Source organism: Lathyrus oleraceus, chromosome 1, assembly GCF_024323335.1.
Source record: "Lathyrus oleraceus cultivar Zhongwan6 chromosome 1, CAAS_Psat_ZW6_1.0, whole genome shotgun sequence".
Lineage (NCBI taxonomy): Eukaryota > Viridiplantae > Streptophyta > Magnoliopsida > Fabales > Fabaceae > Lathyrus > Lathyrus oleraceus.
This window is the reverse complement of record NC_066579.1, coordinates 62,305,958-62,321,421: the sequence shown is the minus strand read 5'-3', so window position 1 is coordinate 62,321,421 and position 15,464 is coordinate 62,305,958. Positions and strand designations below refer to the sequence as shown.

General features: G+C 33.1%; 3 protein-coding genes across 3 annotated transcripts; 2 read left to right on the top strand and 1 right to left on the bottom strand.

Annotated features, from left to right (window-relative positions):
* Positions 1 to 9,207: 9,207 nt before the first annotated feature.
* On the bottom strand, positions 9,208 to 11,724 carry LOC127091517 (SNF1-related protein kinase regulatory subunit gamma-like PV42a). Its single transcript, XM_051030186.1, has 3 exons — positions 11,223 to 11,724; positions 11,067 to 11,141; positions 9,208 to 10,992 (listed from the first exon to the last, which is right to left on the bottom strand). The coding sequence occupies exons 1-3, from the start codon at positions 11,704 to 11,706 to the stop codon at positions 10,844 to 10,846; spliced, it is 708 nt and encodes a 235-aa protein (XP_050886143.1). The 5' UTR covers positions 11,707 to 11,724; the 3' UTR covers positions 9,208 to 10,843.
* A 187-nt stretch (positions 11,725 to 11,911) lies between these two features.
* On the top strand, positions 11,912 to 12,735 carry LOC127091509 (uncharacterized). Its single transcript, XM_051030174.1, has 3 exons — positions 11,912 to 12,046; positions 12,172 to 12,399; positions 12,679 to 12,735. Exons 1-3 carry the CDS (start codon positions 11,912 to 11,914, stop codon positions 12,733 to 12,735), a joined length of 420 nt encoding a protein of 139 aa, XP_050886131.1.
* An 890-nt stretch (positions 12,736 to 13,625) lies between these two features.
* Positions 13,626 to 14,078, top strand: LOC127091493 (uncharacterized). The gene has a single exon (XM_051030154.1). The coding sequence runs from the start codon at positions 13,626 to 13,628 to the stop codon at positions 14,076 to 14,078; it is 453 nt and encodes a 150-aa protein (XP_050886111.1).
* The last annotated feature ends 1,386 nt before the right edge of the window (positions 14,079 to 15,464 follow it).

The following is a 15,464-nucleotide window of genomic DNA, read 5'->3' as shown; positions in this document are numbered from 1 at the left end:
AAACCCATTGCCTACGTACCATCTTAAAAAGGTAGGATCAAAACCTCGTAGTTCGGGGTAAAAATTTCAAAATGAGTTGGTGAACTGATTGGTCCAAAAGCCTTAAGGTCTTTTGTTATCAAAGGGAGAAAGCTCAACCAAACCATAAATCCACCATGTGAGGATAGCTTCAACATGCTAGTGAGGGGTTAACCCTATAATAAGCATGGAAGACTCATTGTCCATCACTAAGGATATAGGTGAGTATTACATCTACCACAAGGATAACTCAAACCTAATAGCTAAAGGTTAAAAAAAACATGATTAAGGAGGTGGCCATTGGAACCACAAAAGACATTTGAATGGGTTATATTTACCAATTAGAAGTATATACAAAAATGGTCAAAGTTGACTTAAGGATTCAATTCAAAGTAAGTATTATGAAAAGAAGGTTTGAAAATCAAAAGCATAAGGCTTAGGTTTCTAATGTTGAAAACAAAGGTTAAATGTTTGCACAAAGAGTTTTGGCTTGGGTTAGAGTGGGGAGAAGAAGAAGAAGGGCTAAGTCCTAAGTAAAAAAAAGGAGAAAAGGATAAAGAAACAAAACCATAATGGAGTTCCTCTCTTGAGATCATATTGATGATCCAAGTAGCTCCCATCCTTTGGAATAAGCAATCACAAAGCATAAGCAATCAAACAAGTCTCTTAAGAGATCCTCAATGTGTCTTGTGTCTTTCACTTTGAGTTAACATGGCAATGGTCCTTCAATTAAGCTCAAGTGGGAACCCCTAGCACAAGAACACACACATCAAAAGTTCCATGAAGTATGGACAAGAGTGAGTTTAGAGATTTGGTCCTTCTAATCCATCTTCATCACTAAGGTCCATTTACTCCAATTTTGCATAAGGAAAGTCCTAGAAACTAAGTCCAATTCTCCATTCTTTGCATAGGGAAAGTCCTAGAAACTAAGTCTATTCTTTTGCATTTGGTTCACAACAATCAAAACAAAACACAAGCATAATAATATATACACAATTATGTGCTCAAGTGAGAAAAGGGCAAATGGCATTAACATAAACATGTGCTCAAGTGAGCAAAGAAAAAAAGCAAATGAATAATATGTGCAAGAATAGTAAATTGCATAAAAGTAAAGAGCAAAAAGTAAATGTTAATTGTCAATAGTTAGTGTTAGTAGTTAGTGTGCCATAAGGCAAATTTAGCGCTATGTTAAGCAACCGTAATTGGACTTATGTAGAAGTCACAACTATCTGAGGCCGGTCAATAATAATGTAGGCAACAACACAAGTTAGAAGTCTTGATTAGTGAACCAAGTTCCAACAACTTGCCATGCCAAAAAGAAAAAGAGAATTGATCTTGTATTGGTTTAAGCCTTTAGCATGATTTAGGAAACAACCTATCCTTAATGCAAAGTCATTCACTTGATCAATTGATCAAGATGAATTAGGTTTGGATCAAGGAAGATTAAGTCTCCTTAATCAATGCTAACTTATCAACCTTCAACTCATTGATCAAAAAGGAAAAGAAAAAAAGAAGAAGAAGAAGAAGGAAATGAATGAATGGAAACAAAAGAAGGCAAAAATGATACAAATGCATTAAAATGAAATACCATGTACCAATCATCATATGTTGACCAATAACATTGAAAGTCAAAGTCAAACAATCAAAAACAGAAGTGAGATGAAGATTGGAAGTCAAGGAATTAACAAAAAATATTTTTGGCATTTTTTAACATTAAAATAAACTTGAATTAAAATAATGGAAAGGTCAAACTTCAAAATCACTTCAAATCAATCTTGAAAGGTTCAAGTAATTTATCCTAAGTTCAACAAGGTCAAACAAAGTTTGACAAAAAATTTCAGCATTTTTAAAAGTCAGAAACTATTTTTAATCAATTAAAAATGAATAAAAATAACCTAATTGAACTAAAATCTCAAATAAATCTCAAATCAATTTAAAAATTGATGAGAATAATTTTCATAGATTCATTATCATTCAAATAGGTTAGGAAAATATTTTTGTATTTTTTGAATATCAAAAACTATTTAAAATGAATTAAAAATAACCAGAAAAGAGAAAATTCACAAAAAATATTAAATAACAAAATAAAAAAATAAAAAAAATCAGAAATAGAAAGTAGAAATTATTTGGAGACTAATGCAATTGGTCCCATAATTTTTGGATTAAAAATGAGAGAGATATTGATTTTTGAAATAAAAGGGAATAAACAAAATAAAACAAGAAATTGAAATAATATGGAAAATTAGGGATCGTTGGATGTGTTTCATTAATTGACGTGGCACATCAAATGGTACAGAGGCGCGCGCTCACCATGAGTCCAGGTCAATGCGTAAACGCACAACATTAAAATAAGTCATAACAATCAAAGGCCAAGATCAAATCTGGAAAATGAATCCAAGGGTCCACAATACATCTGGCAATGGGACGGCCACCGGAGCCACCTTCTTCTCTGGTGAGCTTGGATTTTCCGGCCTAAATTGCAGAGATCCAAAAGGCAACCAAAATGCACGATCCATACCTCTTTAGAAAGCTGGGATGATGTACATCATCCCTGTGCCACTCAATTCCACTCTAGATCTCTATATTGAGAGAAATCAGAGGTGGAAGTTCTATGGTGTTCATCATGAACTCAATGGATTTCAAAAATTAAATGCATAATCATGATGCCTCTATTGAGAGGACTTCAGCCAACACAAGATCCAAGCAAATAGGTCAATGGATGATGAGATTCGAAGAAAATACCAATTGAAGAGTAAGCTTGATTTCTGGAAACTTGAGCTCGATTCCTTGCTTTCTTTGCCAAAACAGAAGATCAATGAGTTGAAGGATGAAGGTTTAGAAGCTTTAGATCCAAGGATTCAACCAGATGTAGTTGAATTTTGGATCTGAAAAAATTTGAAAGAAAGTGAGATAGCTTATTTGGTATTGGTTACGGTTTCAGTTGTGCAGCATTTCTGGCGCCATTAGGTTGAAGAAGAGTGAGGCTGAACAACTCTATATATAGCAATTGGCAAAGGCAATGCATGAAAATTTCATGTGCATGAATGAAGAGGGCCTCCATGCATGGGCCTGTACAGGCGTATGGAGGGCCCAAATCTAATTGATTTGGCAAGCTTAACATCAACATATTGGTTTTGGACGTGCAGATATGATGTAATTGGATTATGCATGAATTTGAGTCAAGTTTCCATAAATGCACCAAAATATTCCCTTCTTCGAAAATGCCATTTGCCAAATCCAAACATGATCATGTGAGTAATGGTTGGAAAGGTCTTGATGTAAGGAAAAATTGTTATGTTGGACAAAAATCCATTTGAAGTGTGGAAATTTATGAAATTTGAGTTTAAAGTGCAAGGTGTATGACATGTCAAAGCAAGGTTTCTAAATTTGGCCAATTTCCAAGCCCCTCTGTTTTGATGATGCAAGCCCCAAAAGGAAAAACCTCTAACATCAAAGTTGTAGATATTTTCAAGACAATCAAAATGGACTTATATTTTGCATCATTTGGATTTTTGATGAAAGAAGTTATAGGCACTTGAAGTTGGACTTTTTTGCCTTTTAATGCATTTGGCCCAAAAGGACCTATAATGTTTTGCATTATCACATGTATTTCCTTTGAGATTTTGAAATTTTGTTCAACATAACATTTGAAGTAGACATCTTAAGCTTTCCAATTAATTTGATTCCATCTCAAAATCATAAAAAATGAATGAATTATGTCCTTGGGAAGTTAACCCAAAATTAGGGTTTCAGTCAAAATGACCTATAATGTCTTGGAATGGTGGATGACCTTACAAGCTTCAAATAAATTTTTGACGAACATGAAAGTTGTTCATATTGTCCTTAAGAACATTTTTGCTTTTGGAACCATCTCCATTTGACCAACACATACAAACTTAGGTCCTAGTGCATTTCAAAATAGTCAGATGAATTGACTGATCAACTTCTCAAGTCCATGACTCATATCTTAATGAATTGATGGTTTAGGACACTCAAATGAGTTCAAATATGCATGAAATGATGAATTAAAGGACTTCCCTTTATTATATTTGACCATGGGCTGAGGTTGCTTCATGAACAAGGCATTGTTGTACACAGATGAATTAGGGTTTCTTGAAGAACAAGACCTCAAACCCTTTGACTTGCTTTGATCAAAATGATGAATTGAGATACTAGGGAGGCATATTTGATGGATGAGAGCTTTGGTAACCATTACCATGCTTGCTTTAATCTTCTCTTGGCCATGTCATTGCACAGATGATCTCCTAGAAGCTTTGAACCTTGTGATTGCTCAAGCTACAAACAAAAGATGTTAGTGCCATATTTTTGTGCTTTTGGTTAGTAAACAAAATTAAGAAAGAAAAGCAATGATATACAATTCAAACATGCTTGGTGATCTCAAACCACTCACAAGGAGTCCCACCCAAAGGCAAGGGGAACCAAGATGCCTATGATCCTTGAGGCTTTGCAAATGCAATGTTATGATGCCATGAGGGATCTTAGGGCCAAAATTGGGGTCTTACAGTTGTGCATTAAAGTTGTTTGATAAATAGTTGCAACCATTTTGGTTGTAACTAAAGAAAATTCTACACTATTATTTCTAGTGAAAATTTTGCTTGTTTTCTCATTGTTTTTAATTCATCATTGGTGGTAGTTGTATCAAGAATTTTTGTATTTCGATCGATTAAAATTGTTGTTGATTAGCTTTATCTTAGTCATTCATTCCATTAGGTTTCACGCATATCAGATCTTTCCAATAACTGATTGTTTAGACGATCGTGGTCTAGGGAGCTTTCATAACCTTAAACACAATTTTAAAAATCGCTAAATTTTTAAATACTGATCTATTCACCCCCCCCCCCTTCTAGATCGGTGCTATCGTCTAACAATTGTCACTGAAACGTATTTCGCTAATGACTTTGTAAAAATCACTTTTCCAGGCATGACTATCGATTTTCATTTAGTGCAATCGATTGCACTGTTATTTCTTTTTGAAATCTCATGCAATGCAATCGATTGTCATCTGGTGCAATCGATTGTCACTGTAGTTTTTTCCAAAAATTCTAGTTTCAAATACGTGCATCAGAATCATTTAATTCCTAAATGCTCCCTAACACTTAATTAGCTTATTTCAAGTTTCTAACACAGTAACCCATCTTGCTACTATAATCTCTTCACATTTTCACCAATTAACACCAAATTAACAATTTAACAAGCATACTAATGGATTCCTATATTTTCTCAACTCCCTAAAACCTTCAAACATCATAAATGGTGGAAAAAACATGAACACATAAAATTAAAATTTCATACATACCTTGACACGTGAAATTCAACACTCATAACATCATAAAATCAAATAAGATCGTCAAATTTTGAATTCTCGGCAAATAAATTCATCATATTGGGAGGTTAAGGACTCCTCTACCCTACTCTTCTTGCATAAGCCTTTTTTTATTAGAAGTTATTCTCCCCCTTACGTTAGACTTTTCCAGCAAAATTCTTCCAAGCTCTATCAATGGATGCTCTCCATATGCCTTCTCTCTCTTTCTTTTGCCCTAGCCTTCTTTTCCTCTTTTCTCCCAAAAATTCTACGTATTGATTACTATTTCCTTCTAATTCTCTTTTTACACTAAAATCCTAGCATCCTCAATAGACTATTCCTACTTTACCCTTACTTTTCTATTTAATCCCTGTCTTGCCCTCAATATCTCTACAACTTCTATTTTCTTATTATCCTTTTATTTTAATTTAAATAATAAAATCAAAATATTACTTCAATTAATAAAATAATTCTAAGTTATTCTATCTTTCTGCGATTACTCACCCACATTCATTTATCCACTCACACACAATAATCAAATAAATACACAAAAAATACATAAAAAGTATAAATAAATTAAAATAAAATAATTCATTAAAATTGGGGTGTTAAATCGGACATGATTTCTATCACATATTTATTAACATCTTGATTTCTCATATTGGTTTCATGGGTCTCCTCAACAAAATACTTTTGAATGAGATCATGGTTTCTTGTAGGCCTATATAGGAGGGGAATATCAAGCACATTCCACCAGCAGCTATACCAGACTTGTCAAAATATGGAATATTGAAGAGAGAAATATCTACAACATACATCTTATATCTCAGATTCAACAAACTAAGAGGAGCACCAATATCAACTTCACGAAACACAACATCATGTTTTTGTATAGTGAAAATTCCAAAAATATGAGAAGCAACCCAATAGGAAGAATTATTCCATAATCACACTACTACAAAAACACATGTAATCGGGCGTGAAGTTGATTTAACCATTGTTATAGACGCGAGGTAACGAAGGACGTCATGAAAAGCTCCAACTTTACCCCTCGAATTTAGAATAACTGAGGGGATAGTTGAAATGGTCATTGGTTTGATCCCTATCAATAACTTTTTTATACTTTCAAAGCTAGCACCATATACCTCGGTTTATTAACAAAGAACATGCAATATATATATATATATATATATATATATATATATATATATATATATATATATATATATATATATATATATATATATATAATATATATATATATATATATATATATATATATATATATATATATTATTTCTCATTGCATTGTTTACACAAAATATTACATTTGTTCTTCATCGTGATCGTTGTCGGTGAAGAACAAATGCTGAATATCTTGAGGAATAGTAAATGTTAGGGATCCTCGTTTCACTGATCTTGATGAATATCAAATGTCTGATATAAAAATACCTCAGTTTATTAACAAAGCACATGGGATATATATATATATATATATATATATATATATATATATATATATATATATATAATATATATATATATATAATATATATATATATATATAATATATATATATATATATATATATATATATATATATATATATATATATATATATATATATATATATATATATATATATATATATATATTATATATATATATATATATATATATATATATTATTTCTCATTTCATTGTTTATATAAAATATTACATTTGTTCTTCATCGTGATCGTCGTCGGTGAAGAACAAATGTTGGATATCTTGAGTAAGAGTAAATGTTAGGGATCCTCGTTTCATTGATCTTGATGAATATCAAATGTATGATATAAAAAAAGGTGAGATAAATAAAATAAATACTCAATTATACGATAATTTAAGAACAAAAACCTTGAACCTAAATAATTTTTTGTTCTTGCAATTCACCCTAGAGAAAAAATTTCAGATAAAGTTAACGTTTTTTTAAGTTTCAAGTTTTCTTATCAAGTGTTTCATTATCAAATTTTAATATTCATAATGGTTTTATAATGAGTTTTTTAAGTTTTACGGTGATCACTAATGTTAGTGTGTTGACGTTGATACTTATTAAATGGACGGCTAAGATTTATTTAAGGACGGTGAAGAAACTGAACAACCCCGTTTATAATTTACCTCGCTTCATAATCAAACCTAGGTAAATTGTTTTTCTTTTAGATAAAAAAGGCAATAAAATATGTTCCATGCCAAATGCCATATCTCTTTCTGTTTCTATAAAAAATCGAGGGGAAAACTTTTTTTTAAAATTACATTGTTTATGCATAATATTAAAATAATGTTTTTAAATAAATCCAGATTTTGACTTTGGATTCTTGGAGAACAACAAGTTTGTTCCAATTTCTGATAAGTTATTTGTTTCAACAAAGAGAAATTTTTTATTCTGTACTTGCAATCCATCCTAGAGAGATTTCATTATCTTGAGCAAATGTTTTCACGATAAATGCTTTCATATGAAAGAGAACATAATGATTGTGTTTAGGAATAAATTTCTCAATATTGTCAACCGAGAAAAACAATAAATTTCTCAATGTTTTTATTGTTTGACAACATAGAAAGGTTATTTCAAAAATACAACAACAACATCAACACCATTATGTTAGGATGGATTTCAAGAGAGAGAAAATGTTTTGTTCAATATAGAAGAATATTGAAGATTTTTTTTGTCTTGCAATCCATCGCAAAGAATGATGTGTACAAGTTAGGAGTGACTGCATATATTAAGTTAAGTTTATAGTGAAATATAATTAACGAGAGATTCTATAGTAAAATTTGATAGTCCAATCCCTCGGTTATTAAATATAACAGAAGGAATAGATAAATAATTTTTAAAAAATGAATCTCTTTTAAACAAAAAAAGACATAAATTGTTGTTGTTTGGATTCGAAGCATGTCCTGAATTATTTTTCCGCCCTCGATTATATTTAGAAATCGATGGAATATGTGGTATTTATTTAAAAAAATGGTGCGCATTAACCTAACCTTTTACATCGGTTATTGGTTGGGTGAGGTGAAAAGTTTGTCATTAAATGTATTATTTTTAGTAGTGTCACTAATCTTCTTTAGCTTCTTCTTTTGAACCACTGTTGGTTGTTCAAAGTTAGGAGGATCTCCAACATGACCATCAACCATCCCGTCAATGATAACTCCTTGCATGAGTCTCATAAAGTTCATAATTGGTAGTTAAGAAGCATGAGTCAGACGTTGAAACATCTTGTATGACATCTTGGTTTTCTTTCCAACTTGGCAGTCCTCATAAATTTTACATTAGTTTCTACAATTAGTATTATTCCCAACTTGAGATCACTACACTTATGACACCTTTCTCTGCAACAACCCCCAAGATTTGTGTGCCATATCTTAGTTTATGTGTCTACAATGTCATCCATAATGTCTAAAACATGATCTTCAACATTGTTCTCTACAATGGTAACAACTATCTTCATTTTTACAAATTTATTTCTCTTATTGCTATCATAAAATGTAACATTGTTTCTTTCTCCTATCAAGTGTCTACTGCAGCTACTATTAAAATGACAATCTTTACAAGAAACTACCATGTGCATGGTACAAGCAATATGAATAAGAATATAAGGCTCGTCATGCCAAACTTGCTGATAATTCCTTTCATATTTCTCATTCCATTAGGGATACATATGTTGATGATGTGGTTGTCTACCATACAAATTATAACAATATAGTGGAATAGATTAGACAAAATTATTTCTCTAGTAATCATGTGTGACAGAATATTTAGACATGTTACCTGACATTTTAAATTTTTCTTTATGAATAAGAGTATTACACCTTTTCTTTGAATTTGATGGTTCACCAATATGAATAATCTCTTTCATGTCTTTGAAGGTTACAACATTGTTTGATTGATTAGATTCACCACTAGTGGAATTGGAGATTCTTTTTTCTTTCGTAGAAAAACTTGAACATTCAACTTGAATATGTCCAAAATCCTTGCATTTAAGACATTGGATCCAGTTGAGATTTGGTATTTCACCATCTTTTCCTTTATGTTGAAAGTTATACCTCTTTGAAATGCGTTGCTGATTGTCTTGAAAATTCGAAGAGACATTCTTCCTAGATCTCATATCTAGTTTTCTCATGACTTTACGAGAGATCTTAGCAAGCCTGAGAACTTTTTCAGAATCACATTCTACTTGATCTTCATAATTTCCTTTGGCTATATTATTTGGCGGATTCTTAATACCATAAAGAATATTTTGTCTATGAACTGCTCCTCCTTCATTAAAATTCTCCATCTTGAATAGAAAATATCCTCACAAAAGAAAATATCCTCTATCTTTGTCCAATATATACAATATAATAAATCTCATATGGACCAAGACGATCTAGAAATGTCTGAAATTATTGAATTTCAAAAAAGATACCCTTTGACTTAAGTAACATCTTTACATTATATATCTCTATTCCCGGTAAAACACAAAATATACCAAAATTTACCATATTAACATGTTATTATTCTAATACAAGATACCTAAAAACTCCCAAATTGGAACTTCAAATCAACTTACCCAATCTAATACGTGGGCACAAAATCTACTGATTCTCAAATACATGTAAAACGTTATACCTCTTTTGAGTGGTATTATAAAATTCCAGATGTAACTATCTTGATGGATCTCTTTAATTGATATTGAATGTATTTTCTATCATTTCGGCTAAAAGGAATTTTTGTGTTTTAACCTGTAATATTTTACAATTGACCTTCTGTGTCACCGTTGCTTCAATAAACTAAAAGCATCTCATTTTGGTTGATATTATCAGGCATTATTCAAGTGCCTCAAAATTGATAAAGGAAAGTTGATAAATAAAAAACTAAAATTAATAGGCATGCATTTATAAATAAAAAAATTAAGATGGAAGTTGTCCATGGTGGTTGTGGTTCTATTTTTGTATTTTGGAATCGTGAGTGTTCGTAAATGGAAATTTCTGCTGCTCAACTCAGTGAAACAATGCTTGAGGTTTTCTTATAAACTCTTTCATTGCCAAAATTTTCATTGATCCTTAATAAAATGCATGCTTGATAAAGAAGACATTTCCTTATGTCATGATAAAAATACAATTAAGAAGTTACTTTCTCAATTAGAGATTTTCAAGGTATATCACAACTAAAAATAATTCTTCGCCATTTCGTAACTGATTCCAACGGCAAATTTTATTGGTAATTTAAATGTTACATTCCATTAGTTTGGTTTATTTAGCTGTCTTTTCATTGTAAGATACTTGTTACTGAACCCCTTTTACAATTAGATTAAAAAAACTATAGATGAAGCAATTGCTGATGAATGAAATATCATCTCAGTAAGGATTACATAATACTATTATTATCTCGAATTGAACTCTAAATATTAAGTTTCAAACCATTATAAATTCCCTCTGTAATATTAGCGAATTTCAATTTATCCCCTTTGACCCCTAATTAATTAATTATTTAACCCATAATATTTTTAAATTATATATATGTTCCGTAAAGGCCAATGCACTTATTCCCAATCTCAACCATGATTTCAATGTGGGTATGTAACATCCTCTTAAATCAGTTGCAGAAAATGTTCCAAAAAGTTTCTTGCATCTCCGGATCATTAATTTTAGACAAAAGTATCTTATGATTATATCATTTTAAGGACACTAATAAGGAAGAGATAACTTGCATTGGTGTGTTGTTTGTGATCATCATCGGAAACATTAGAAGCTCTAACAATAGGAAGAGCATTTAACATAGCAGCTTTAAGCATTTGATGTAAACAAAACTTAAAGAGATATGAAACTTTTAAGAACCTGGTATTAGGGTTGAGTGTTCACAAGCTAAGACCTTTGATGGAAGAAAATGGAACATACATTGTTTGATCAAGATCTTCAATACGATAATCACCATTACTCAAATGATCATCACCAGCTATTTGAGCAACAATATCAAGCATAGTAACCATTCCTATATAACGTTTCCTTACAGCTCCTGTTTGTTTATCAGAGTCAACAATCATTGACCCTCCTGCTCCAATCCACTGACCGGGTGGCGCAGCCACCGGAACCACCACTAGTTTGTTTGCTACAAGTCTGTTCATTGTTTGTGCTAGTGTAGCTGTGTACGGTATTTCCACTAGTCTCTTCTTATTCACCATCAAATCCTTCACCTTCTTGTCCGTTAGCTTCATGCTATTGCTGTGTTGCATTTGTACTGTGTGGTTGTGATCTTTCAACTGATTCTGCATGTTTCCTATTTTTCTTAGTTGATGCTCTTTGATAGAAATATGAAGACTATAGTGGAAAAATATAGAGCTAGATAGCATGAGGAATCAAAGATATATAGAAAATATATATTAAGTTGTGGTTATTACTATTTACGAGAGGATGTGTTCAATTGCTTTTTTTCTTTCTTTATTTTGTTGAGTGGTGTTACAAGGTTATTACTATACATGTTGTCTTAGGATAGAAATATTGAGCATGCATGTTATGGTCTTGCCACGTACACTTGACGCATCAAAGATTCATGTAATGGCGAGTAAGTGCGAATTTTGGATGAACGAAGTGAAGGTTCTTGATCATGTAATATCACAAGGAGGAGTGTTAGTGGACCCATCTAAAGTTGAAGTAGACATTAATTGGGAAAGACCGAAGAATGCTTCCGAGGTCAGAAGTTTCTAAGGTTTGGCAGGTTACTATCGCGGGTTTATAAAGGGGTTTTCACATATAGCTTTACCAATGACTAGACTTATCCGAAAGGAAAATTCTTTTAAGTGGGATTCAAAGTGTAGGAAGAGTTTCATGAGTTGAAGGAAATTCTAACAACTGCTCCTGTTTTAGTCCCCCCTAATCCTAGTAAGTCTTATGAAGTATTTTGTGATTCCGCTAAGAGAGGATTAAGAGGGGTGTTAATGCAGAGTGGTCAGGTTGTAGCCTATGCCTATCGTCAGTTAAAGCCTCATGAAGAGAATTATCCGACTCATGATCTTGAACATGCTACTGTTGTCTTTGCATGGAAAGTGTGGCGACATTACTTGTATGGAGTGCATTTTGAGATGTTTAGTGATCACAAGAGTTTGAAATATTTATTCGACCAGAAAGAGTTAAACATGAGACAAAGGAGATAGAGGGAGTATTTGAAGGACTTTGATTTTGAGCTTAAGTATCACCTGGGGAAGGCGAATAAGGTTGCAGATACCTTAAGTCCGAAAGAGATACATAAAGTTGAGTTGATGATGTTAGAATACGCATTGTTGGAAAAGTTCTGAGATCTTAATCTTCAATTTAGTTGGATGCAGGATGGTGTGATAATGGGAAATTTGAATGTTATTTCTAACCTAAGGGAAGAGATCTGACAAGGACAAATGATAGATGAGAAGTTGCAAGAGATGTCGACTCAACCAGGTTTTGCTCAATCACCGGATGGGGTTATTCTGTTTAATCAAAGGATTTGTGTTCCGAACGATGCCGAGCTGAAAAGAAAAGTTTTGGAGGAAGCTCACAAAGGGGCGTTTACTATACATCCAGGTTCGTCGAAGATGTATCAAGACTTGAAGAAGGACTATTGGTGGCCTGGAATGAAAAGAGATATTGCAGAGTATGTGTCAGAATGCATTGTATGCCAACAGGTAAAGATCGAACATCAGAAGCTAGGTGGTTTATTACGACCTTTAGAGATTCCAGTTTGGAAATGGGATAGTATTCCAATGGATTTTGCAGTGGGGTTACCTCGGACCCAAGGTGATTATGATTCGATTTGGGTGATTGTGGATCGGTTAACTAAGTCCGCGCACTTCTTGGCAGTGAAGACTACTTACAAGGCAAGTCGTCTTGCACGGTTGTTCATTTCAGAAATTGTCAGGTTGCATGGTGTTCCAACTAGCGTTGTGTCCAATAGAGACCCAAAGTTTACTTCAAGATTTTGGAAGGAATTCCAACAAGCTATGGGATCGAGGTTGTGTTTAAGTACTTCTAATCATCCTTAAATGGATGGTCAGACTGAACGGACGATACAGACACTGGAGGATATGTTAAGAGCTTGTGTACTTGAAAGTGGAGGGAGTTTGAAGGACCTTTTACCATTGATTGAATTCTCATATAACAATAGTTACCATGCAAGTATTGGGATGACTCCTTATGAAGCCTTGTATGGACAGAATGTAGAACACCTCTATATTGGACGGAAGATGGTGAAGAAAGGATCTTAGGGCCGAAGATTATTCAAGAGACTACCGAAAAGATACGGATGGTCCGTGATAAGATGAAGAAAGCACAAGATCGCCAAAAGAGCTATGCATATCACAGAAAAAGACCATTAGAATTTGATGAAGGTGATCATGTATTTTTGAAGGTGACTCCGAGGTTGAGACGGAAAGGACTGTTTAAGTCACGGAAGCTAAGTCCGAGATATATAGGGTCATACCAGATTATAGAGAGGATTAGAGAAGTAGCCTACAGATTTTCTTTACCACCTTCTCTATCAGAAATGCATGATGTTTTTCATGTATCCCAACTCCGGAAGTTCATACCATATTCTCTTCAGCCTATTCTTCCAGATTCAATAGAAGTAGAAGTAGACCTAACTTTCGAACCTCTACCAAGTCACATTGCAGGACAAGAAGTTAAGGTATTAAGGAATAAGGAGATTCCTCTTGTTAAGGTTCAGTGGGATGAATCACATCCGAGCGATGCTACTTAGGAACTAGAGTCAGAAATGCGAGAAGCTTACCCTCATCTCTTTCAGGTTGAAATTCTGGTATCAGATATGAGACGTCGAAGGTAATGTCACGACACTAATATCTGAACAATACAAACAGGATAACAGATAAAGAACAGTGATGCAAGAGACACAAGCAATTGTTAACCCAGTTCGGTGCAACTCACCTACGTCTGGGGGCTACCAAGCCAGGAAGGAAATCCACTAAATAGAATTAGTTCAAAGACTCTCAGTAAACAACACAAGTTACAGTCTTTTTCACTTAATCTTTACCCGTGTGACTTCTACCTAAGAACTCTTAGATATGAGATCCCACTCACTCCCCCTCAATCACACCAGTGATATTAAACAAGAATTATAATGAAAAGAAGACAATCTTCAAAGACACACACTTGATCTTACTTCACAGCTTCAATCAAGTAGACACACACTCATGCTTAAAAGCTTTGAGTGAAAAATTACAACTCAAAAATCAGACCAATTCAATCATCTATGGATGAATTGAATGGCTTACAAATCACATGACCGCACAAGACTTAAACCCTTATTCTCTCTCAATATTTCGTTCCTTATTTCTTGTGTATCAAATCAGGTTTTCCATGTCCTTTTTATAGAAGCAATTGGTTGGGCTTGGACATCATAAAACCCTAAAAATATTTTCCATTCATATCTTCTCATGACAGTTGATTAGATCTCTTTGGAAAATAAGTTAATCACGTTGTAATTACTGATTAATAGCCTGTTCAATTAACTCATCAATCATACACAGATTGCCATTAAAAACGCAATCACATAATACATAACATTCAGACTAAATGTTTTGTATACAGATGTCATGACATCGGGTGTGACATCCTGGAAAATCCTGCACAATTATATTTTAAACATCCAGCAGGTACAAGATATCTTATGTTAAGACATCACATGTGACAACTTGTGAACACTCTTGGTTTTACCAAAATTGATGCCAACACTTAGAACCAACAAACTCCCCCTTTGGAAAATTTTAGCTAAAACATATATTAGTCCATTTGTTCACAAGAATAAACAGTTCAGTAGTTAAACAGCATAACAACAGTTAAGCAGCAGCAGAAGCAAACACAATTACTAGCTATAATAGCAACTAGTAATACACACAATAAACACATGGGTACTTCTTCTCCCCCTAAGTCTATTCAAAACAGACATCTCCTTCAACAACAACATCACCTGTAACATTCAGAGTCACCCTTTGACATCTCCTTCAACATCACCTGAACACCACAGAACATTATTCTGTTCAGACATCTCTTTCAACATCACAGAATATCATTATGTTCAACATCATCAGCTGTCATCTATTTAGCCTAGCTAGCTACATCAACACAT